Source organism: Pocillopora verrucosa, chromosome 10 (assembly GCF_036669915.1).
Source record: "Pocillopora verrucosa isolate sample1 chromosome 10, ASM3666991v2, whole genome shotgun sequence".
NCBI lineage: Eukaryota > Metazoa > Cnidaria > Anthozoa > Scleractinia > Pocilloporidae > Pocillopora > Pocillopora verrucosa.
Genome location: NC_089321.1, coordinates 11,753,911 through 11,779,903, shown reverse-complemented (window position 1 = coordinate 11,779,903; position 25,993 = coordinate 11,753,911). Strand labels below are relative to the sequence as shown.

At 38.6% G+C, this 25,993-nt stretch overlaps 4 protein-coding genes across 8 annotated transcripts; all 4 read right to left on the bottom strand.

Annotated features, from left to right (window-relative positions):
• Positions 1 to 147: 147 nt before the first annotated feature.
• Positions 148 to 14,550, bottom strand: LOC131776162 (uncharacterized). 5 transcript variants are annotated; one of them, XM_059092315.2, is made up of 9 exons: positions 14,217 to 14,550; positions 8,623 to 8,714; positions 8,108 to 8,262; positions 6,308 to 6,360; positions 4,978 to 5,131; positions 4,582 to 4,765; positions 3,752 to 3,906; positions 3,207 to 3,403; positions 149 to 2,755 (listed from the first exon to the last, which is right to left on the bottom strand). In XM_059092315.2, the coding sequence occupies exons 3-9, from the start codon at positions 8,168 to 8,170 to the stop codon at positions 1,180 to 1,182; spliced, it is 2,382 nt and encodes a 793-aa protein (XP_058948298.2). In that variant the 5' UTR covers positions 8,171 to 8,262; positions 8,623 to 8,714; positions 14,217 to 14,550; the 3' UTR covers positions 149 to 1,179. The 5 variants fall into 5 exon arrangements, with proteins under 5 accessions (XP_058948305.2, XP_066029258.1, XP_058948298.2 ...); XM_066173160.1 differs by lacking the exon at positions 14,217 to 14,550 and adding an exon at positions 10,537 to 12,108; XM_059092316.2 differs by lacking the exon at positions 8,623 to 8,714.
• Positions 14,551 to 15,909: 1,359 nt separating this feature from the next.
• On the bottom strand, positions 15,910 to 19,617 carry LOC131776213 (potassium channel subfamily K member 4). Its single transcript, XM_059092382.2, has 2 exons — positions 18,731 to 19,617; positions 15,910 to 17,341 (listed from the first exon to the last, which is right to left on the bottom strand). Exons 1-2 carry the CDS (start codon positions 18,987 to 18,989, stop codon positions 16,836 to 16,838), a joined length of 765 nt encoding a protein of 254 aa, XP_058948365.2. The 5' UTR covers positions 18,990 to 19,617; the 3' UTR covers positions 15,910 to 16,835.
• Positions 19,618 to 20,382: 765 nt separating this feature from the next.
• Positions 20,383 to 22,937, bottom strand: LOC131776212 (two pore potassium channel protein sup-9). The gene is made up of 2 exons (XM_059092381.2): positions 22,563 to 22,937; positions 20,383 to 21,105 (listed from the first exon to the last, which is right to left on the bottom strand). The coding sequence occupies exons 1-2, from the start codon at positions 22,876 to 22,878 to the stop codon at positions 20,585 to 20,587; spliced, it is 837 nt and encodes a 278-aa protein (XP_058948364.1). The 5' UTR covers positions 22,879 to 22,937; the 3' UTR covers positions 20,383 to 20,584.
• Positions 22,938 to 23,633: 696 nt separating this feature from the next.
• Positions 23,634 to 25,981, bottom strand: LOC131776167 (putative malate dehydrogenase 1B). The gene has a single exon (XM_059092328.2). It carries the CDS (start codon positions 25,971 to 25,973, stop codon positions 24,564 to 24,566), a length of 1,410 nt encoding a protein of 469 aa, XP_058948311.2. The 5' UTR covers positions 25,974 to 25,981; the 3' UTR covers positions 23,634 to 24,563.
• Between the last annotated feature and the right edge of the window lie 12 nt (positions 25,982 to 25,993).

Genomic DNA, 25,993 nt, shown 5'->3' with positions numbered 1-25,993 from the left:
GGTTTATTTTTTCCAGCGACGATGCAGAAAGTGTAATGCTACAAAAAACACTCATACAACAATACTGAAGCAATTTTTTAGCCACTTCTGTCATGTAAAGAAGAGTTAAATTCAGGCGATTTTGATTACAATATCAGTTTCTATCCGAGAAACAAAGTTCCCGTTATGTCTTAACCTAGTCAGGCTATGTTTTCTTGTCTCTTCTGGGGCTAGCTCTTAGACGCCGAATATAATGTTTCAAGCTTGTAAATACTGAAGTGTTTTAAAAATCTTCATGGGTGAAACTTATTGAAAGCCTCTTGAAGTGAAACGCTGCAAATGGCAGTATACCATATGCACAGAACCGATCCTGTGAGATAAAAGAAAAAAAAGACGACAGAGACAAGTAATTAATTTTTTTCTTATTCTTAATTTTTAGTTCTCAAATGAATGCGGTTAAAAATTCCTTAACATTTAATATAATTTCATAATAAACAGTAAAACTCTTACAACTACTCACTAAGTTATTAGAAAGTGAAAAACACAGGTTTGTCATCGCATGCGCATCTAATATCAGTTGTTAGATTTTTGCAGCAGACTTATGGAAGATATCATTTATGGAATCTAAAAGCTGATATACCTAACACTAAAAGGTGAGAAAACGTAGGAAACTAACCTACTGGTGGTCATGATTTAGTTTACATCATTTTTCACTTATTATCATTATAACTGCTATTATATCTCTAATATCATCATTAGTATACTTTCGTTAATAATGCTATTAACAAAGTCATTATCATAAATAAGAATGACTAAGATCCTTAACAAAAAGATCAGGTCATATTTCTCGATTTTAACGTTTATGGATGCTTTTGTAGTTGACAGTTCAGCAGATTACCTGTAGGAGATGTATGAGCTAAACCTACTCGATGTCGAACACGAAGTAAATTGCAGTTGTTAAGTCAACATCTACACTCAACTTCACCTTTATAATTTCAAAGCCCTAATTTAATTATTAAGTCTGTGCCTTTCTTTACACTTTATATCAATGCTCGACCCAGATCTCCACGGCTAGTATTGACCGAGGCAAGCCTAGACTTGAGCCTTCCTGTCTCTAAGTGCCTTTTAATCAGCGGTTAGAACATAGCTGACCAGCCCTCTGACTATTCAAGGCTCCTTAAAGATTGACGAGATTAATGTCTAGTGTAGAATGGTCATTTCAGATCTGAGGATGTGCCAGCAGTAGTGCCACTCCTTCGGCCGAGACACGACAAGCGTCCATTGGGTTATTTCGAGTCCTTGAGCATCTAGCATCATCTTGTCTGCATTTGTTTGTAAGCCCGTCTCCAATCTGCTATCTCCGCTGACTTCTGATTTGCTGCTGCGCCTAAAGCTTAGTCTCTTTCCGATATCTTTCAAGGTGAAGGATGAGCTCCGCTTCATGTCGTTTGGTCCTCCTGCAGACGATTTCTTCAAAATCGTCGACTTCTGTGGTAGACTGTTTTCGCTTTCAGGATTTTCCGTTTTTATTTCCTGAGTGGGATGCTTAGAGTAATGTTTGGGCTCTTCTTTAAGAATTTCTACCGAGTTATCTGTTTTAGTATCAGTAGGATTCAACCCTTTTTTAGGAAAACTTTCTTCTTTCGTAGCGCTTCTCTCATCAGTACATTGATCTTCATTGCCTTTGTGTCCATTCGATATTTGATCGGGTTCCGTTCGGGAATTTTCGGGTTCATTTGTTGGCAGATTTTCTCTATCGGCTATATGATTTTTGATCACATTTAGCAAGTCTTCAGCTTGGTCGCTGCATCGTTGAGTTTGATCTTCGTTCAAAATGTTCTTCTCTTGGACATTCTTGCTTTTGGAATTTTTAGTTGTATCCAATGAATTCCTTCTCCAACTTTCATTTCTTGTACTCTCGTCTGCTGTTTCTACTGCGTTAGGGGTTGGATCACTAGTGTCTGCTTCTTGCGAATCATTATTTCCTTCATCAGCGCCGTTGTTGATGCTCTGAGTGGAAATCTCGGGAGATTCTTGCTTTTCAAGTTTTTCTTCAAGTCCTTTGTCTTGTTCTTCGCTGGACTCTGACTGCGTTACAGTCTGACGTGCGGTGAGTTCTAGGTGCTTGATAGATGCCATCACTGCTTCGAAAAGGCGTTGCTCAGCCAAGCGGTTTCTGGTGTTATTCGCCTTGGCCTCATCCTGAGAGGGATCTGGGACAGGGTCCGTCGCCATTACTTCTGTACTGGCAGACGATGCACTTTGCGGTCCACTTTCGATAATTTCCTGCTTTGTCTCTTCACTTTCATCTTTACTATTTGCCATGTCAGTGACAACACTTTTTTCATCCACTTTGTTTGCATTTCCTGGCGTATCTATCGTTTCTGTGCCTTCATTTCTCTCCTCTTCTGTTGCCTGTCCTGTGTCATCCGCCACAGGTTTCCTACCACTTGCTCTCTTCCATTTACCAAAGCTCGAGTTCACATCACCACTCATCGCTTCCTTTCCTTTTAGAAACCGCAGCACCTGATTAACTTGCTTGGTTTGCGCAGCCACGACTGCCTTGTAACCGAGACTGAGCCGAACACCCCCGAAAAGCTTTTCCTTTTTTCCGCTGGAAAAATGACCGTCGGCGATGCATACTTCGAGCGCTCTTCGCTTTATGTCATGATAATTGACGCCAACGATTAAGAACTGTTCGTTCCAAAGAGGATCTTTGCCTTTTCGTGTTTTTGTTCTGCACTTGGTTGATTTCTTAGCATCGCGCAGAAGGTAACTGTGGAAACCAATACAAGCACAAAATATAAGGGAACGTTCATTTTCTATCGCAAGGAAGGTGGGGGGGGGGGGGGGGGCGGGGCGGAGGATTTTGTTTTTGTCACGATATAATTTACCTGATCCCCATAAGGCTTTGTAATATTCTTACGACCCCCTCCCCTCACTAGCAGTCAATTTTCTACAATCCCCTCCCCCCTTCGTTACCCCTTGTGGTAATGTCCTTGCGATTCAGCCGGGTTAGGAAACCACCCGGAGTCGTGAAAAGAGGCCTTAACCTTCAACACTCTAACGTTATCTGGTGCTCAAATTTCCTTAAAAATCAGGAGCTCTCTAAATCTATGATCATTTCCTTTATTCTCATGACCTTTACATTTGATCTAAGGGTGGTAGTTTAAGGAGAAATTAGAAGCTGGTCATTCTTAAGGGTTAAAGGATTAAAAATATCTTACCATTTCGAGAATGTTTCTTGAGGACTCTTTTTCCCTGCTGGCAAATCCATTCCTCGGAGGAGATGAACATGGAGAAATCCCTGACCAGTGTTGGTTGTATTCTGTTTGTAATGTCGTGAATCGACCTCGATCTCTTGCGAGCTGCTGTATAAAAGCCCGATAAGAATTCTGGGTTTCCCCAAGGACTCCATTGGTTGCTAAAGAGAAGAAACAATAAAATGTATCGTAAACCTTCCAAATCCTAAGGTCTAAACGTCTTTTCGACCAATTAAATACAAAACTAAAACCATTTTTGACTTGGTCACGCGCATTTTCTCACGCTTTGGGTGCTCACTCGCGTTTTCCCACGCTTTTGGCATTCTAGGTGTTATTTTTAGCTCGCGTTGAGATTATCTCCCGTGTCCATTGGTTAATGTGATCAATCGTGGTTGTGGTTTTACGTTCTCAGAGCAAGATTTTCTGGGATTGCCTTAGTAACCAGGCCTATCACTACGGCTGAGTGGCTTAGCCAGTTCATTTAACTGAGAGACCTGGCCAATACACACCTTTAGAATAACTTTTAAGTCCAGTGGGTATCCCATGCCCCTCAGGATACTCTGTGGAAATAGCCGAGTGACCTGGCCTGGCTCCCCGACGAAATGAATGGTCAGTGTCAACTCCGTTGAATTCTGCAACTCGGTAAATGTGACGTAATCACTACCTGAAATGACACTTGAATGTGAGTAACAAACGTAAAAATAAAAAGGACGTCATTGTTACGATGATTATCATGATTATCGTGAAGTTGTTTGAGTGTGTGTGTTCGATGGAGTTTCACCTGAAACGTCATGCACTGTTAAAATCCTGCGAATTAATGGTTTGTGAGGTTGTTTTTAACTCCTGAGGGACAACTTGGTTCTGAAAACCTAAAAGCACTTGTTAGACTGCCTCTTAATTACTTCAACGTTTTCATAAGCGCAGCTGTATTCACACTGCTTAAGACTTTCAGTAGAAAGACGTCCTGTTCAAGAAATTCCTTTTATTAAGACCTAAGACCACAAGTACCACACTCTGTACGGAGGCACATACTCGGCCGGGTCCAAATAATGGAGGGCCCCCCCCCCCCCCTTAAAAATAAGGTTATAAGTTTCCATCTTATTACGGCTAGATGGTATTCGTGTGCTACAGTTTGATGAAATTTGATTAAAAACTTCTAAAAAACGTGAATTGATATTAGATGACTGGTCCCACAGTCTTTTCGCCCACCTTTGTCCAAAACAATGTTTGAAATCCACCTTAATTGTTAAATTACCCAATTAATATCGAAAGTCTATCCGAAAAGCACGTGACTAAGTTCCAGTCTCCATTCGCGGCCCGTGTATAACTAATCACTTACCTATAGGATATCGAACTCGTTTTTCTCCCGGATGACCAGTTAGTGTAACAACAATCTCTCCGCCATAGTCTTCTAAGCATAACAAGCGCAAGGTGACCTCATCCACCTGGAGTCCGCAGCAGCCGAAGTTGATTCGCCAATTGATGTAACCTGTATTGGACCCAGGTATTCTCTCCAGATACACCTAAAGCGATGGAGGAGGGAATATTTTGGCCTTGGCGTCCAAAATACCGAAATAATTTGGCTTTTCGATATTCCTTTAGTTTATCATTATGTGAAACACTTTGACCCCCCTTCCCCTTTGAAAAACCTCAGCTTCTCTCCTTGAACCATCCTATATCTTCAAATCAACTGAGAAAATAATAATAAAAAAAAGACTCAGGAGAGCCAAATGACCTGTCCAATTTCTTCATTGACTGTTCGGCGAACGGAGTCCACTGAATACAACACTTTGTCCCATCCCGAGATGACCCCCTGTGCGGATGGGTCTATGGCATCAGACCAGTCCCTATAGTAACTGTTACATGTGGTGCTGTAACGGAGCCTGAATCTGGCGGGAAAATAACGAACTGCGATTGGTTGATTTGAATGAATGTGTGAGTGGTGGATGAAAGTATGGATGAATGAACGAATAAAGAAATGAATCGATGAATGAATGAATGAATGAAGGAATGAATGGATGGATTAATGAATGAATGAATTAAGGAATGAATAAATTATCGAATTAATTAACTAATTACTTAATGAAAGAATGAATTAACGAATGAATGAAGGAATGATGAATGAATGAAATAATAAATGAATGAATGATTTGTATCTTAGTATACGGGAGAAATTATTCAAAATTAAGGCATATCAGTTCCATTATGCCTATCAGTTGACCACTGATATAATCCCGTACCCAGAGCCTACCGTGTAACTGTATCTGCCCCTTGGCCGTGAAAGGCTTGGGTACGACACTACCACTGATATTACATGATCTTCTTCTGGATAATTACAGAAATTTTCGTAAAAAATTGTATCCGTCGCAATTTTCCATGAGCAATTTTGTTTTATTTTGTGAACAAAATGATAAAATATCTACTTAATTGTTTTCCTTTTGCTACTCAGGTTGCCGTGTTTTTTCAGCCGTTGAAAACCTAGCACTTATTAATTAATGTAACTTCATGTGGCTTGAAGATCTTAGCATGAAAAAAGCCTTTTGTCCTCTTTGCTTCCGATAAATACGCTTGTTAGACATCGAGTGGCAATATTTATAATCATCGAAAAAATTGGTATTGAACTAGAGCCAGACTTCACTTCTCGTGATAAGAAATGTTTCGCAAATAAATCTTGAAAGTGAAAATAATCTGGTTCACTGTTGTAAACATCTTTGCATGTCACTTTAATTTTTGACTCGATGAATGGACAATTATTTAGCCCTATTTCTTTCATGCATTTTCTTCTCCACATCACGGCGGGAGAGAATTCATTGGGACAAACACAGAGAAATGACACCATTGCAGTCCTTTCAGGTTTAGGGTACGAAGTAATATATCCTGTTACGCTTTGCAAATGAACAATTTGCATTTGAAATAGCGTTTATTTTGTCGAAGTTTTCCCCTGCCGATCTCGATTTCTTTCTGGGATAGGTGAAATATAAAGACAAAGTTTCAGGAGTAAAATTGCAAATCGAAAAGATCTTTTAACTGAATCAAAGGAAAAAGCAAATGACAAAGTTACCCACCTTGAATCGATGACTTCCTCTTTGTTTGGGGTGAACGTGTAACTCGAAGGTTGCTAAAAACAAGTAAATTGGTAAATCTTTTAAGCATAACATTAGAATTCTGTTTAAAACGACAGTTTTGTCATTTCTCTTTATTTTACAGAAATCAGCTCCTTGTGGAAGAAAGCGTCTCACCATGGGTATCATACTTTTTCGACAAATGAGTATTTTTCCAAAGAGCTCTACATTAGTCCGTTATTGTACAACACTACTGCAAATGGTCTCCTCGTCAAGAGTTCCTCATTTGATGGCCAAATGCAAACGCGAAAAGCGCAACTTGAAATATAAATATTTGTATAAAAATTCAGCAAAAATTGCAGTATTTTTGCCGCAAAACGCCGAAAACGGCTCCGTACTTCAAAATAAATTAGATTCAGAATGAATTTTCGATGTCTTCCAGACCTAATTTTTTTAAATGATCGATAATTCGACGCATGTATGAACGCTTTCATTGAAAAAGTCTATTCAATATGGAAATTATTTCCGGGCCTCGCTTCCTAGCAAAATAATAGCTGGTTCATTTACACTTGCCATCATAGAAGATTGATTTTTTACCTAAAATATTTATGACATTTTACTATCGACAAAACCATCTCGAGATAACATTAACACGTCTCGAGAACTTAAGGACACTTTACAAAATGGGTTTTCTTTTCTTATATCATCATCGTGTTCGATAATAACTAAAATGTGTTCCTCTGTGGTTACAGCGTACTTTAATTGAGAAAATTTAAATAGCTTTAAACCTCTTTCTCAATTATTTTTCACGTCTCAATATGGGTGACAACTGTGAGGTGCATAGAGCTCGAGCGTAAAATAAATGTCGAGGATTTGTTTTCTTTTAAAAAGAAACGATATTTTCTCAAAATGGCCCAGCAAGGTGTTTTATATTTGTGATTTGTTTGCGCCATGAAAGCGCTCAAAGGCATTTGTTCTTATTGAGCTTTTAAATGCCACGTTTATATTTCCTTAAGGAAAACTAAAAAAAAGGGTTGTGAAGCGTTTTTTACTTGCGATAAATGAAATAGCAGAAGGAATAGAAGCTAGAGTGAAAAAAATAGCGTTTCTAGTGTTAAATGCTTGCTTTTATCTTGGCAGCAATAAAATAGAAATCCTGAAATACTACCCCGGACTTTGCACTCAATTTGACAAATGAATTGAAAATGATAAAACCTGTGAAATGTTTGTCTGAGAGAAAAGAGGAATCTAATTTTCCGGATAAAAACGATGAGCGATAGAAAAGTAAAAACTAGTTTTCGAATTCTACTTATCTCAGATAATTTATTGAGACAAAGGGTCCAAAGTCCGAAGTCTATGAACATGGCACGGTGTGAAAGAAAGAGGACAAAACAAAACTAGGCAACTCTACATAATACTTCGGAAGTATTTATAAACGCCTCGGGTGACGGAGAAAAAAAAAACACGAAATACTATCAATAAAAACAAAAGGAAACAGCAGTTTCAGCTATTTGATTTCCAACAGAATTTGACACTGATAAAGGAAAATGAGAAACATAATTTTCCAGGGTCATGGTGAACAATGGCGAAAGAGATGTAATTTTTAACAACGTTTTGTGGGTTTAACATGTCTTGATACAAGCGGTGGCAACAAAATTGCGAAAATAGTTCATTTTTCAATAGATCTCTTAATGAAGAAACGATTTACCATGCAATATGAAGACTTTTGAAAGTTAAGGTATGATGGTGTGTTTGAATGTTTGAGAGCATAGTGGGTTCTGGAAGAAGTTTTAAAATACTCACCACAGATGGGGCCAGTGCTTTAGAGCGAACAAGAGAAGACACCTGTTTCCATCTTGACATCATGGTTGAAACAATTCTTCTTTAAGTGGGTTATCACCGACCACAACAGTAAAAGAATGTTTTCTCAACCGGGACAGAAAAGAACTTTTTATCAGCTTCACATCGTCGTGTGAGAGAGTAGGAGAGAGAAAAAACATGAATGAAATAGAATAATGAAAAATATAACAAAGTGATGGGAAATAATAACGTGAAATTGGTGTCCGCATTGAGAGAACCGAGGACAAAGATAAGAGAGGTAATATTCTATTCTATGCTTGAACCAGTTCGCCCACACTTGCAATGGCGCAACAAATCTCAGTTTAAGCGACAAGTGGTGTTGCTGTACCCAACAAGATGGGATGATAGTCCTTTCCCACTCAATATATCATCACGTTTCCTTGGCAATTCATCGAGAACTCATTTATACTCCTGAGAGGAGAGAGAGAGGCATGCATGCCAAGAGATAAGTGTCTTACCGAAGACTCGAAGCCAGGCCTTCCAATCCTAAGTCTAAGGACGCGATCTATTAGGCTGTCCGCTTGAGTTATCCGTCAAGCACGCGATAAGACTGAAAAGAAAACTCTCAGTATGGGTTGGGATCAGGAAAGTGTAAAAGTGTCAACGCCCCTGCCCCTCCCTGTAATGAGCATAATTTTGTCCTCTCTCAAGATTTCCCGTCATGCAACACCACAGAGGACACCTGAAGACTGGCGTTAGCGTAATAGGCCTGAACATAATAAGAAGGAAGCTGAAGAGACAGAAAAGCGGAGTTTATATCAAACATGGAATACAAACCCAGCGCTGGCCAAAGATAGGCCCTTGAAAGACCTTAAAGAGTGCGCTAGTCGAGTTAACAGAAGGCCAATGGGATGAATGAAAAATCCATCGAAAGAATTTAGATGAAAGTTTAGCAGCGTCACAAAATTTACGAAAATTTTGAGAACATATGAATTCAAAACTATCGCACACAGGAAGAGAACTATCACCGCATATAATGTGTACCTATAAAATTGAACCCACACTTAAGTGGTAATTACATGACGAGAAAACCATCCTTCACAATAACTGAATTTCACGTGCATTTTGTATGCAAATCTCCGTGCGGTTAGTTTGAAAAGAAAACAAGCTTTGTGGTACGACAAAATATTCTGTTAAAAGGAGTTAAGTGGGGATTAAGGTGGTTTTGGCCTGCCAAAACATTTCAAACGAAGCGTTTTAAAAGCAATTTACGAGGAAAACATGATTGAAAACATAACTGAAAAAGCACATGTATAAATCAAATGCACTTTAAGAAATCGATCTACTTGATTTTGAACAGAGCTGTACAAGCGCATTTGTTGTCGTCTTAAGATAAGAAGAACCGTTTTATTTCTTATAAAAAATCCAAAAATTTTCCAAAAATCTTGGGAATAATTCGCTCTGCGAGAATGGCTGAACTTTATGGGTAAATAGTTCAAGAATTCTCTCTCTTAAGAAATTGTATACATCGGAGACCCATGTAATATCCATGAGGACACAGGCTACCCAAGCACGAATCGCTGGCTCTTTTTTTCAACAACTGTTTACTCCATCTTGCATTTGGCTGTGCGCTTTTAATTGTCGTGAAAATTGTTGATTTTGTTCAAAGCGCAAAATGGCGATCATACACCGCAGAACATACTCCGTCTGTTGGGTAGAAATAGAATAATTTGTCATAGACTTAATTCTATGGGCTATTTGAAGGAGATTTTCGCTCACTGCTACAACATCGTCAGCCTCTTGTGAGCTGTAATTTTATGTTTGGTGCCTCTAAGTAGTTTAAATGAATTTAATTTGTTTTACAAAGCAAAAGAGAATTGTTACCCTTTTTTCTCATATTAAACGTATCTCTCATGGACGAATTTAAAATCTAAGCGCATACTGATATTATGTTACTTAATTCGATTTAAACCAAAGATTTCATTTTCAGAACATTTCCTTTCAAAAAACAATGTTATCTTTAACAAATTATCTGGATTGATTCCACACCACGCATTAACTGGGCAATAGAGCAGGAATCATGCCATATGGTTGAAATTGTTTGCGAGTAGCTGCATTATTCTAGAAAGTTTCCTTAAATTGTCAGGTTTTTACTCAATGAATAATCTTGAAGAAAAAACCCGAACAACCTCTGACTAATTAACTCGGAAAATGGGTCAATTAAATTTGTCTTCCGAAATGCTCGAAATCCTAAATATTATTGTGAGAAAATAATTCGCTGTCAAGCTTGAATACAAACGATTTGCTGTATCTTTGCCATGCTGATGACTGTCGATTAGAACATTTCTTACACTGCACGGCAGAAAAAGAAAGCACGAAAATATAGTGTAAAAAAACATCCTGTAGGCGGATATCTTAAAACTACATCTCACCATAGTTTGAGTGCTTTGGCGGCTAGTTTCCCTGGGATCTCGGAAACTTGAAATGGTGCCGCTGATATTGACAGTTTTCGCTGGAAGTCCGTTCAAATGGCCTCACAGAACATGAAGTTGCAACTTAATGCAGTGTGGCAAAAGTTATGTTGTGGTTTTTAATTGCTTGTAATATGGTTTGCCACCTGCTGCGGGGATAAACTCAGGTGGTCAAATGTCAACAAATTATATGCAGAAAGCTGTTGCTTAAAAACATCCACAATATACTGCGGTTCAGTTCGTTTTATCGTCAGGCGCAGTCAAACGTTGACTAAAGATTTAATTTATCTGGCCTGGATACTTGTTAAAATGTACAATTTAGAGCAGTATTTTATGTTCAAATCGTTTGAGGGATAAATATTTGGAATATATTCTTAAGCCATGGTTTTTTGGTTATAAAAACATACACAATTCTATCGTTGTCTGTAATAAAAGGCTCTCTTTTGGAAACGGCTTTATAAACTTCGATTAGAATTCACATTCATTTTTTGTCTGAGCTTTTGATGTCATCGTTACAAAGAAAAGAGCAGATCTATGGTATCTTTAAATAGTGTCGCAGTTTTACGTACAAAATTTACCTTTTTTCGAGAGGAATTTCTCTTCGACCACAAGATGGTTAGATCACCGGCTCAAACAAATACCAAAATAGGCATAAAAAAATTCATAAAAGAACAGAGAATGTTAATGACATTATAACAGGTTGCAAATGAAGATTTGAAAAATTATAGATCAATATTTGGCAAGCGCAAACCGCTCAATTTGGAATTTGGTATGCGACGCATTAAACTGTTAACTGTAGTTTCGTAAAACAACGTTCATATTTTTATCGAAACCAATAAACACGAAGAAAAAAACATTCGCGCTGTTGAATTAACGCGTTTCTTTGTCTAATTAACACGATTGCTTGACTAGTCTTCACCTAAGTTCATCTGAGGGACACATTTCGGGACTAATTATGTCGTATTTTAGCTAATTATGAAAGAAAATATCTTTTTGGTGACTAGTGCAACACAGTGGTCAAACGTGGGGGCATGTGCGATGGTTGTGTGCTTTCAGGCGGTAATAATCACGTTGTCTTACAGAAGTTACCAACAACCTCACAGGCCAGAAATTCAAGGTGTTCTAAAAGCGTATTAACTTTTTGATCAAGTTCAGAACTGAGTAGTAAACCAATAGGATACCTGTACTTGATTACGCTTGAACTTTGATTAAGCTTGAACTTACACTTTCCCCTTTCGCTTATTTAACGAGACAGCCATTTTTTACTAATAATCATGTAAAAATTTCAGCATGCTCATTAACCAAGAACACGTCAATTTATCCCATGCAGTGCAGAGAGTTAAAATTAAGTGTAAATTGGACACGCCCTACAACCTCGTGCAATTCGGTTAGCCTTTGAAAAATTTATGAGTGCCGAGTTATTCCAAATTTCACATCAAAGATTATTTCCCAGAATTTTTGTCAGGCTCAAGATTGGAACCCAGGCCTTTCTCCGGAGTTTAATGTGCTAAACTTCAGGCATGGGGGCCTTCTACTCATTCTGAATACTTCTCTTCAAATCGTAGTAGTTTAGGAAAAAAATTTAGTAAGTTTAATTTACATTATACTTAATCCATTGTCCAACGTGCGAACTCGTAAGACTTGAAGTCGCAAAACGGCTTCAACAACCAGCTTTAGCAAAAACCTTTTCTATATTCAATATCGGTTTTTTCATTTCTGATTACCTTTCGAAATTCAGAACTCACCATATCTAAACAAATCCATTTAAACTCTAGTTCACTTTAGATTCGGCGCTTGATTTATCAAAGGCTATCTTTTTCATTAAATTTTCCCTGAAGAAATGGCTGTCTTAAAGATGAAAATTCATTGTCAAAGAATAATCTAAATTCAAAGCACGTTTCCTGATTTTAAATATTCAATGACGTCTGTACAACAGCTCTACCGACACTTTCAGCTACTAGCAAAGTATCATTTGTCTTCATGAAAAACGTTTCCGATGAAATAAATTGGAATTTGTTGTTATTAAGGTTTCTAGATCATTCTTAATCGAGTAATTTATCAGTTCTAAATATCATCTTTAACGATATCTATTTCAGGTCACTTATTTCAGGCTTGTTATTAAAATTAGGAAATAGCATCAATTGATCCTAATACAACCATGGAGCCAAAGCCTCTTTTTCTTTAAGTTGATTCAGTCGTTTTTTATTTTCTTTTATCTTTTTATCCTAAATTCCAAAAAAGCAACTCGTGAAATAATTAGATTTTTCAAAACCTTTTTCAGTCAGGCCAAAACCCCGTAATTCATTTTTTTTTTCAATATGTTCCTCAAAGAACTTGAGTCAGTATTAAAATTTCGGGGTTGATATTATGCGAAATATGAAATAAATTCCAATTCATCTTTAAAATATATCAGCAATTGGAGGATAACTTTCTGGGAATTTACGGGAAGAAACTCACGTAATAAAATTGGATTAATACTTTTTGAGTTCTCATTACTTTATCCTGATTAACGTTCACAGCTCATTTCATAATCCGAACATTTGCTTATAAATTGTCTTAATATTAAGATATCTTTTTTAAATTTTACCTAGCCACCTCGATTCCTTCATTTTACATCGTTTTGTTTTCGCATTATTACCTTTTTTCCCCAGATTATCTTGTTACAAAAATAAACTCATGGAAATCATTGAATTAATCATCTTTCTGCTGGTTTCATAAAATGTCACTAGAATGATCGTATGTTTATCGTAAACAAAGGTAAAATGTTTGTTCAGAGATAAATTCGCGAGGTTATTCGAGGTCTCCTTAAAGTTCGCAATTCTTTTCTAGAATAATCGAGGGTTGTGACTTGACTGACACCCACTTCCTCTTGAATTCAATTATTTCAAATATCAGATACATATCATTTCACCCCGAGGCATTAAGTTTCCTACTGACGTCGGCGCCTTAGCGACAAACGACTTAGGTTTTGAAAATAAGAGTTATTGTAGTTAATTTACCTCGCGGCGCGGTCAGTACGATCTTTTGTGAGCTGTGCTCACAATCCTTAATAAATTGACAAAGTCTTCCCAACCGTGAGGAAATGAATTTTTTTAATACTTCTGGCAAAAAAAAAACCCTTCGTGGTCAAACAAAATTTACAATCGATGTCTTTGTTGAAAATACATCCATTCAGTTGATTATGATGAGGTATGTTCTATGCCTAGAACATTTTCGATGCTTAAAACGCTGATATCTTAAAGTTGACGCATTGGACAAGACAAGAAAAAAAGAATGTTGTAATCATTTTAAGATGCGTCGAAGTTTTGTGAAAGCTATGAAACCGCCAACACACAGATCAAGAAACGAAGGAGGAATGCTTTGTATAACAAAAGTAAAACAGTTCAACTGCAAAACTTTGGATTCTTCATTTACCCACTGGCCGGTGCGCTCGCGAATTCAGGCATACTAAGGATTAAGAGCCCCCACAATGTGTTACGTTTAACTATGTTATATTTTCCTCCGATTTTGCAGTTTTCATCGCGCGCACTAATAATGGTGCATAGCAAACCTTTCACAATATGTAACAAAGTAAACGAGATATTTCTTCCAAACCAACCAATTCACCCGCGATATACAATAGAATAAATGGGCTCACTTACCTCGAAGTTTTTGCCAACAGTATTCCTAATTAATGTTCGTTCAAACGCTCTTTATTTCGGTGGAGTCTTTTAATAAGAGCCCTCGCTGCGCGCTCGCCATAATATAATATTCCTTCGAATCAGCCAATGATATTCACAATTGAGCTTCCTAATATTTCACGCGTAGAAAATTCGATAATTTTTCGCCACCTGTCTGTTGCATTATGTTCTCATGAAAAAAATATGTAAAGGAGAAATAAAAACCACGAATCGATCCCTTTAAGAACTTGTTATGAACATGTTTTGGGCAAACAACTGTTTCGTGCATTCAATTCGCTGCATTGCAATGATAATCAATTTCTTCCAGATTTTGCATATTATCACTGACCTCACAAGCCTAATGAAAAGAACAAAATATTGCCCGTCAAATTAAAACAGTATTCCGTCCAATTGTTTCAAAGGGCGTTTTTAACTTGAAACCATCGGAAAGATGGCGAAACTAAGCGGAATCTATGCGATGATAACAAAAACCGATCTAAATCAGATATATCCAAGTGGAAACCACATAATGTTAATAGTAAATAATTTTGAATGAAACCGCTGAAAAGGAAAACATAAGAATCAACTGCTGTCTTCCAAATAAACGAAAGAAAACTGAAACTTTCTTAGAAATCTGTAAATTGAAATAAAAGTAGAAAAAAGAAACCTTGAGAAAGCATATTCAAATAGAGGAACCAATTTAATTTATCATTCATACCCTTTTAAAACACCGTGAATTACTGGCTTGTGTGGTTCCCGGCAGTCTGCTCAACCAGGTGATTTTGTGGTTCGATAAGCTAGGAATTTTTTCACCAAAAATCAAAATAATTTTAGAATCACTTGGATTATCTTAAAAAGCATTAATGGGCTTATTTTAGGTTTTCTGTAATTTTTCCTTATTTCCCTCACTGTCACGCCAGGCAGTGGTCTCGAAGACAACATTCTACGAAACCAACGTGACCTCTCATGAGTTTTGAAATGTTGATGTGTTTTTTAGTATGGTACGTCCAAGCTTGACCACCTAAAAAACTAACGCAGTTTTTAGAATCGTTTGTCATTTCTAATACTCAATATGCTTGTGTGAAGTTTTAAGTGGCATTTTGGTGAAAATTTTCAACTGCCGGGCATTTAGTCCATTTAAGACCGTGCCCGGCTGTCTGATCAGAAGCGTGCAATTTTTAAGTGTTGGCAACCGAGCGATATTATAGTATGCTCAAGCCCGGAGCATTTGTCCATTTGAAAACCAAATGCGGGCAATTTGTTTTTAATGTGGGTGGACTCCAATTTATTTTTTGATGTGACACTTGGCTCTTGCACTTTCCTTAACAAATTTTGCGCGGGAAACTGGCGCGCAACCGGCCAAAATAAATTCATTGGCGCATGCTCGATATTTGACCGCTGTTTTATTAACCCCCAGGCTCAAACTAAATGCGTGGGTCCTTTTCTCCAAGTGGCATATCGAGTCTAATGAATGGCCAGCGATGTTTCCAGAGTGATTATGAAATTCAAGGATATAATTCAACCAAGAAAATTATTCTTTAACGAATAAGTTGTTTTTGTTTTGTAATATTGTTTTTATACACCATGTTTTTTCTCTCTCGAATTATTTTTGCATGTGGGACCAAATAACCAGCCTAAATGGAGGCATTCTCGACATCAGAGCTCTTCTCTACTGTGCATGACTGCTGAGTAGAAACAAGCTCTCTTTTGTTCCTGCGTAGCCATACAAATTGAGGCCGCTTTGTTAAAACAATAAAATAAAACCGTTGAACTAGCCAAACGGTTTTTAGGACGTTTTACCATCGGAAAGGGGAGGCTGGGTGCAATTTCGTCCAGTCAGTACTATAATAGTTTAATGCTCACTGGCCAGCAACCAAATACGTCAATCTATGTATAATTTTATGTATAAATTTTACATCTATTCAGCGTTTTCCATGATATTTCTACAGAGAGGTGATTTGATCACAAGGTTATTGATATTTTGTTTCTGTTAACAACACAGAAGTAATAATAGTTATCGCTGAAAATCTAACATGAAGGTTTAGAAAGAAGAATAATGATCGATTAAAAAAACAAGAAAAACAACGGTACCATTATTTTCCTTTGCAAAAAAACTTACCCACTCTCTATCAACTAAACTAACAACTCTGATGAATAAATTAGATAATTAATAATAAAAATTTCACAAAAATTCCATAAGAAATCTTGAGTAATACGAGAGAAGAAAAGATGAACTATTATACAGAAACTTTTTAATTACAGTTGTTTTAAAAACAATCGACGCTAGAATGACGATATTTTGAAAAGCTTCATGGTAAAATTTTCTTTTGTAAATCTTGATACTATTTCGATACATTCAAACCTCAACTTAGACGCCCGTCTTTGAAGTACTTCTAATTTTACATTTCAGGACGACATTATGGTAGCTACGTTCCATACGTTTTTCGATAGATACTTTTCAAACAAATAAAATAAGTTTGTACAAGACGTCACACTCCGTTAAACTTGACTCTGATTGATCTAGCCACTTGATTGCTACATGCGATCTGAGTTAAACCTGCAATAACAGACATTACGGTTTTATTAACGAAATAAGTCCTTCTAAACGCTTATTTCTTGTTCCTCAACTTCAGCCATTTCCTCATCCCTTAGCGAGCCCGCGGTAATACGTCTGATCAGCGGAAGTGACGCAGCCCCATGCAGGATATTTGAAACGGCTGCCAGCCCGAGCATTGTAAGAGGTACGCTAATATACCTCGCGAGTGATACCAGATCTCCAAAACCCACCGTCATGAAGGTGATCGTGTAGAAGTAAAGACTATCTCCATAACTCCAGTCTTCGGCCAACATCTGAACAGCAGCTCCCACAAGAAGCAGCAACAACCAGAACAAGATGGCGAGCAGGAAACACTTATGGTGCAAGTGGTGGGGTGGTCGGTTTCTTCTCAAAAAACGTCCCTCGATAGCGTTGATGAGTCTCCTCTCGCTGTGAAGCATTTCCAAGCCAATAAGTCGCAAGAGCAGAATTGTCAAAGGGATGCCAAAAATGGCGTACAATATGCACAGACCTTTACCGAGACCTGTCTTGGGTGTCACATCACCATAGCCTATTCGAGATAAAAAAGGAAAAGTAGGGACCATTAATCATTCCCTCTGGGGGAGGGTGGACGAATTTTGTGGATCACATGGTTTTCAGGGGGAACGGAGCGGGGATCACATCAGTCGTCATCAACAGAAAAGAAAGGAGAAATTGACCGCCAATTAACTGCCCGGGGAGGATCCCAAGAATATTATAGAATCTCATGGCGGGATCAGGTACATGATTTTATCGTGTCCCCTCCCTCCCCTCCCTCTAGGAGATGAATTAGAACCGTTTCCAAAATAAGCTTGTGTTCATGAGGAACATGTAGAGGCAGGCAGGTGAGATTTAGAATGGAAAGACATCTGAGCCGATTAAACGGCAAAGAATGTTTTAAGATGCGGTACATTTATTCCTGACTACCCCAAGAGCGGGCGCGCGGAGGACTGGAGCAGAGGGAGAAGACTCTCGTCGCTGGTTTCTGCTGTCAACAAACGATAAGCTCTTCCCGACAAGTGTTCTTGTAAAAGACTTGTAGCTGAAAGAAAACTAATTTGATAATTTGTTGAGACCGTCAATGATTATCAAGTGAGCCAATCAGAGCTCTTCCCCGTTGTGCTACGAGATTATGCATGGTAATCACAAGAAAAGCCGAATTAGTCAAAGACAGCTGGCTTCGATATTTAGTGACTAAAACCATGGGCTACCTAAGACGCTGGGAGGAAGTTTTCATATAAAGCACAAAACAGATGCACAGCTTGACTTTTTAAAGGGGCTATCAACTATCAAAAATTCTAAAATTCATATAAAAATTATGAATATGTATGAATTTTATATTCAAACAGCGACGATGAACTGTCGAATCTGGTAGCTTCATCGGTGGTTACATTAGAGTTTTAAGCAGGTGAAAATTATCGCTTTTTCAATTTGCAACATACATTTCGTGAAACTGATAAAACTATCCTCTTGAAACACATTACTAGTCTGAGAAAGAAAATAGAATTCAAGTTTCCATAGTTCTTAGCCTTTGTTCCGTGAGTGAATCAAGCCGTTTATTTTGAGTTTGAATGATAAACCTTCAATTTTTCGCAAAATATTAATTGTGTCTCAAATTTGGTTGATTGTGTTTTGAAAAATGAAATAAATTACATAGAAAACTTCAAACGAGATTCATCATTGATTTTGGGGTAGTATCAAAGAGTAATTCAGTGAATCTTATTTTGAAACTGATTTACGAGAAAACTTTATCCTTTCAAGAAGCCTTCAATTTGCCGGTAGAATGGTAAATGAATTAGCTTTGTTTTGATTAGGTCGAGCATCCATGAAGTCGTCGAAAACCTTGTTACTGAGCATCGAGGCATCTCACGACAAAAATCTAAGGAAGTTCGACTCGCTATGTCTGGCTCTAACTACTTACCAACAGTTGTCAGTAATACGAACGAAAACCAGACAGAATCACCGTGATTCCATTTCGTCTCCTCTTCCTCGACTTCGTCTTTGCCTTCCAATGCAGTAAACACAAGCATTCCGAGCGCAAGATACCCACACCATAAAATAAAGAGAATCAAAAGTAGTTTCGCTTTTTCCGCGAGTAATGCCATGACGGCAAACTTTAATAATGCTACAGGTTTGTTTTGTTGGTGATCTTGCGATTGTGAAAACCCAATAATTTGCATATACGTCACTTTTGTTGCTTAGGAAACCTTTAAACCTCAGGGCTTAGACGTACTTTGCGTGCTCATAAATAACATTTTACAGCTGTTTTGCAATCATTAGAGAATAAAATTAGACATAACTATAACAGTTTGACAACAGTTTCGATAAAAACATTGTTACATTTACATATTTGAAGTAGGTGTTTCGTGACTCCAGCTGCGAGTGGTATTCGAATTAACTTTTCTTTTTCATGATGAGAAAAATGGTCGTCTGTCCGCTTTGATTTGACATGTGCCTCGTAAAGTAGTCCATATTGATTAAAAATTGAACGTGCTACTCTCAAAGATATCAATACTAGCTTTTATTTTTGCCGGATACCTATTCTTCAAATAGTTTCGAATAGTTTTCAAAATTGCTCTGCTGGTCGCAAGAGGAAACTCCTATTTAATCTCAGTAGAGTAGATCGATTTTAAATTCAGAGTTGAAAAGAGCCTTGGTTTTGATTTAATTCATGATGTGACCGATCCAGAAAACGCACCACTTTCTCATCCAATCAGATTCAAACCTAAAAACCAATCGCGACTCGGTCACTCGCGTTTTCCCGCACTTCAGTGGTTTGCTTGTTTTTGCTTCGTGATCTCATCGGCTCCTTGCGTTTTTTGTCTCGCTATGATTGGCTGTTATGATAGCTTTACCTTTGGTTTTAGGACATTCAATTGAAAGGCGCTCTATAAGAAAATCCTGATATTACGTAGAGCACAACAACAAAAGCTAATCAAAATTTATTTCATATACTTTTAGGAGTTAAGAAAATGCAGTATATTGCTATTTCTTTGCGAATTTTTCATTTCTACATCAATCCACAGAGAGTAGCAATTTTCTCTAACGTACATGTTTTGCGTTACTATTTGATCTCCAGTGCATATAACGAGCATATATGTTAAAATTTAGTCCCATTTGCTTCTATTAGTAAGCAGACCTTATAGGGGGCAAGAGTGACTACTGGGGGGGGGGTATCAGAGGGGCTGAAGAACACCTCCTCCTGCCACAGGATCGACTCAGAGGTTACCACTTTGTCCGATGTTTAGTTTGATTTCCTTCACTTACATCCCCAGCGCTTGTACACAACGAAGGAATTTACTTACTTAATTTGCTTTCTCTAATGCACACAAACTAAGTAGTGCGAGACCCAGAGCGAGAAATTCCTGTCCTTCGTTAAATTGAGTGTCTAAGTCAAAACGATCAAGGATTACTTCAAGTTTATTTACTTCGCTCTGATTGGTCTAAAAAAAACTCGCCTCACTTGCGCCACCCTCTCGATCAATCAGCTGGCGAGCTAAACAAACTCGCGCTGGACTTAACTGTTTACGTTTTCCCGCGCTTTTCCCAGTTTGTTCGTTTTTATTTTGAGTGCTTATGGTTACCTTGAAAATAATCTAGGCTGTTGAGATTAACTTTCTTTGGGTCTTACGCGACTACACATCTACACTATTTTCTACATTTTCAGCTGATTGTAATTATCTTAACAAGTATGCTTTTAATGGTTATTCTTGACATAGGAAGCTGTTTGAATCGACACTACGTTTTTCCACAAGTTTACTTTTCATCTTTTCATCTAAACCTCAGTTCCTTTCTCTGTTGATTCCGTTAACTTCGTAGTTTCTTCGCTCTCGTCTGAGCCCGCAGTGACACGTCTGACCAGCGCCCATGCAGCAGCCGCGTGAAGAATATTCGAGATGGCGGTCAGACCGAGGAATATGAACGGTATGGTGACATGTCTTCCTTTTTGAGGATACATATCTCCGAAACCGACGGTCGTGAATGTGATGACGTAGAAGTAGATGGATCCCCCATAACTCCACCCTTCCTCTGTTACCATTGAAGCACCCGCTCCCCCAAGGATCAATATTAACAAGTATAGACAACCAAACACGAAACATTTTTCGTTCAGGTGACACGGAGGCCCATTTCTTTTCAGACAACTTCTCTCAATTGTGGAGATCAGCGCTCTTTCTCCGCGTAGCATCTGCTGGCCAATAAATCGCAGGAGCAAGATGGTTATAGGGATGCCAAATACGGCGTACAACCCACACACGACCTTGCCAATGACCGTGACTGGGTACAAGTCGCCATAACCTGAGTGAAGTAAACACGGCGTTAAAAGGGGTTTTCTTAATAGAGTGTCGCAAGCAATACAGGTTTCACTGAATTTGTATTTACTTCGACCTGTGATTGGTCCAAAACACCTGCGCCATCTTCTCAACCAATCAGAAGCTAGATTAAAACCAACCGTTAACGTGTCACGCTGCTGACATTTTTGCGAATTACTTCGCAGCATTCAGTGGCAGAGCCTCACAATAGAGCAGTGAAGCCGTGACTTTAAGAGTGCATAATAACCGCTGATTATGCAGGTTCACTTGCGTTTTCCCGCGCTTCAGGCAGATTTGCTTTTTAAACTTTGATTTCTGATTAGCTCCTTGTAATAGAATATTTGTTCCGATTGACTGTTGTTATTTCTTTGGTTGTGATTACAAGACACTGTGAAAATGCGCTTCAAAGGGGAAAGGTCCAGTTATTTTAATGCATTCTGTTTGTTTCAAGAGAAAATTAGAAGACCGAGAAAGAGGATCCACTGAAGCAGCAGGTGGATTAATTCACTTCCACAAAATTTACTCCAAGACATGATCTCGCAAACGATAGGTTTGTTCTTCGAGAGTTCTTCGCGAATGTTAACCTCGACATGATCTATGTTCTGAATTAAAGTACGCATTGGTAGATTTTCTCATGACCAAGGCAGAATTTCTCTTTACAATGTCAAAACAAAATCAAGCAGACAAGTGAAGAGAATAAAGAAATATATATATAAATTAGAGGATTATTAGCTAATCCAATACAACGATCTCCAAACTCCCACCACAAGAATTGTATGGCAGACAGTTAGGAGAATTACTATCGAGATCTTGATCGAGATCTTGAGAGTGAAAGGGTTGATTGTTTTAAATCCAGCTGACTGCTGTGTCCATTCTCAGAGTTGATGACACTTTTATAAAAACTTGGACGAACTTAAAAAGGAAATGGGTTTACGTTCCCATAAATAGTGCCAGTTATTTCGATATTTTTTTTCCCAAACAGTGATAGTCCTGAAATAAATTTTTATGTTGCTTCAACTAATCTTAAGCCCTAATTTTCACCTTTATTGTTGCAAGATATGCAAATATTCAATGGTTACTTCGGTCTGTTTATGAAAATGAAAGAAAACTACTTGAAAGGAAATGAAAACAGTCAGAACTTTGAAATTGCGACTGAATGACTACGTGTTTCTTCCATGTAAAGTTTTTGAAAGCATGTTTCGTGATGCTTTGCAAAGAAAACATAAAGTTATCAACAGCTTGATCTGATACCTTTTCAATCATAATGCATGGAGCAATCTTTCTTTATTATTGTTATGCCGTGAAAGATTCATGTCTAATTAAATAAAAACAAACCCAGCCGACGCCTTAGTTCCCTTGTTATTTCTGAGTCGTGAGGACTCACTCGCGCCGGGTTGACTCATGATTTTTGCATTAATTACATTAATTTTTTTTTTTCCTTACCAATAGTCGTGAGGAGAACGACCACGAACCAAAATGAGTCTATGTAATTCCATCGGCGTTCATCGTGATAATCCTTGTGCGAGTTCGCCACCTCACGAATTTTCTTCGCGAGGGTCTCAAACTCAGCTTCGGTCATGTTGTGTTTCTCCATCGTTTCAGCTTTCAAGCCAGTCATGTTCTGTCGTTCTCTTCGCTCCTGAGAATTATGCACCACATTTCCTTCTGTTGCAGCAAAGACAAAGATTCCAAGGACAACATAGGCGCACCACAGGAAAAACAAAATTAAAAAGATTGCACCTTTTCCAAGCGCTGCCATTTCTTACAGTCTAGTCGTGAAGTGCAGTTTTGAAAGGTTTTGTGCTACAGCTGTTTTCGTTATCACTTAAAAGAAAATATTCCAGCCCACGTCACTTTGTTGCGATAGGCTAGGGAGATGTTAATGAATGCGAATAATTTTATAACCGTTTTAATCGAAACACAATGATATTACATAAAGAAAAAAGCTGGTAGCTGTCAAATTTAAAAGGCAGTGGAAAAATAAAAAACAACACGATGTTGTCAATCATGATTTGCAAACGCAAATTTATATAACTTAGAGCACGTAAATCGAATCAGACCTCAGTGATCTGGAACAGTCGAGAAAAAGTTGGAACTCAATCCTTTATGACCTCAAATTTTAGTCATTTATCAATAACTTTGAATGTCACGACAAGGTTTCGTCGTTTTAGAGTTGGAGCTAAAATGTTCTGTTTTTCACCTAGATGTCGCGAGAAATGATCTAAATACAGGAAACTTTTTGCTCATATCTACGTTTTATCGCAGAGCATCGGGCTAGCTTTTAATTAACCATTAGCTTGAATCATGTCTGAGTTCTCCCCTCCAGATTTTTGACAGTCTTAATGAGAGACGCACGGAAAAAGTGCTGTCGTATTTTAGAGTCATCAGACAAGAGAGACTCCTCTGACATTTTCTGTCGAATAAAGATCAAGAAAACCTGGCTTTTCGAAGAAAGAAAGAAGATGAAACAAAAAAGGTTATAAGGTTTAATTTCCAATTTATTCTCAAGGCCAAGCATTTCCCTGAGGTAGTGCGCTGGGATCGGTGCGCAATACATCTTTCGCGGACAAAACAAACAACCACATCCGTTTCATGTTAAATCAAGTTTGATCCCAGCGAGAGGTCTGCAACCCAGACCTCTAGGAAACCTCTCCCCGACTCGTCTCAAATATTCCCGCGGGCGGAGAAACGAGCGTGTTGCAGCGCTGATAATCTGAATGAGAGCCTACTCGCAAGTGAGGCCACTCCCAGAGCAAGCGCGCACTTAACGAAAGCGAAACGCATATTAATTTTAGCTCCAATTTGACTGAACGTAAAGTGTAAATAAGGCGCGTATTGCAAAGTTTGCACCGAAATCTAGAACTCAAGGAATACTCATGAGAGATCTTTCGTCATTTACTGTGCCCCGATGGGGACGCCCTTAGAGTTTCCCTGCAATATTTGGCTAATGTTCCTGTTCACCTAACCAGCAAATCTTTTGTCTCTACTGACTGTCTTCAGACCGTTTCCGATTTGGGAAGTGACAGCGCCCTCCCATCACCTGTGACTCGCCCTCGCGCTCGCCTCGCGTTGTTCTTGCGTTTACCTTGCGATGTTCTCGCGCTTTCCACTAATCATCTCGCACTCTCTTCGTGTTCTTCTCGCTTTTTCCTGCGTTGGCCTCGCCCTTGCCCATGCTCGCCTAATGAACCATGAAGAGTTGTCACCTGTCCTACAGGCTAGCAAAAAGAATCGTTTGATGAGTATACTGCTGAAATGCTTCACTTAACGGTCGTGTTGTGAACATCAATCCGTTTTTTATTCCCTTTGCCACGCGAAAAACATAACCTCTCAAATATTGACTACTAGTCAGTTGGATTTTGAACCTTTTTTAAAGTTGATTTAACATGTCAAAAGGTACTAACATTTCTACTTAAGTATGTACAATCTGTATCACAAATCTATTCAAGACACTGAACTAAGCTTATTCAAAATCTCTTCGCAGTCGTTCTTAAGCTCTTCAGCAATTGCCAACAGTTGTGCTTTCAGCGAGTCATCAAGTGGAATGTTGTCAACAATTTTCCAAGAGCCCTGTCCGAACTTAACTGGAAGAGAAAAGAAGATTTCCTGAGGGAGGTCATACCAGCCTTCAGAGGACACCCCGAGAGAGTAAATCTCTGACGATGTCCCTTGCCACAGATCACGAAGCTGAGTTAACACAGCGAAGCTCCCTGGCAAGGGAGGGGTCCCTTTTGGGCTTTTGGCAGTATTCATGGGCTTTTTTAAGGTTTCTAAAAACTCTCCTGCCAGCCATTTGTCATCATGGACCATTTCTGGTACGTGTCGGGTGAATCCAGGAATATGTGGTCCCCAGATGGCACCATCAAAGCCATGGACCCTGGCATTTCTAGGGTCTGCTGTAGTAAGAACACCAATATTACCCCAAAGAATGACATCTTTTATTCCTGCGGTGTTGACATTCAGTTTTTTGGCCAAGAGCCCTTTAGACCTATTTTCCACGAGACGAGCCAGGGCACAGATATTTTTCTTAGGTATTGAGGGAGCAAATTTACTGGCGACAAAAGCGTTGACACTTGCCGGCCCCCCTCCGATAAGCACCTTCACGTCTTTCTTAGCATATTGGTCAAGGGCCTCTCCATGGGCCTTAAAAATTTTAGCATTAGCGAGAAGTTGCTCCTTTTTATCAACTCCTTCTTCAAGGGGAATGCCATCGAGCAGAACAGCCACGCTGGCATCTTTGAAAGCGATCGCTGGATCCGATGTCTGTACTGCATCTCTGAGCAAAGGCCATGCACAATCTTGGATCTCCATTGCTGTACCTTTAAGAACTTCCTGAGAGTCAGCCTTGTCGAGCAGATAAATACTCAATTCTTGGTCGATCCCAAACACTTCTCCTTGAGCTAAATAACTCAAAACACCATAAGCAAACGCATTAGATGCTCCAGACACGCAAATTCGTAACGGATTAATGGCTGCCTTTCTCTGTTCCTCTTCGGCATCAATTTCGATCTTTGTTTGAAGGTTTTCGTCAGCGATATTTAACAGTTCGTCACTCATTTTAACCGAAGTGATGCCATAATAACCTCTGGCCATTTCTAAGAAGTCATCGCATCCGCCAAGAAGAATACCTGCTCCACCTCGATCGACAAGCTCCCTCCAAACAAGAGGAGAACTAGAATGTTTCCATCCTTTTTCTTCGCAGGTTTCTTTTAGCCAACCTTCCCAATCCTCTGGCTGCTTGACGATCTTGTGGACTTTAAAATCTGGTAAGTTCAACGAAAGTTCATCGGCAAGAAGCTCTGCTTTAGAATAAAAGGGGCAATTTGCCTTTCCAGCAATAACATACTTCGCCATTTTGTATTCCAACCTGAGCG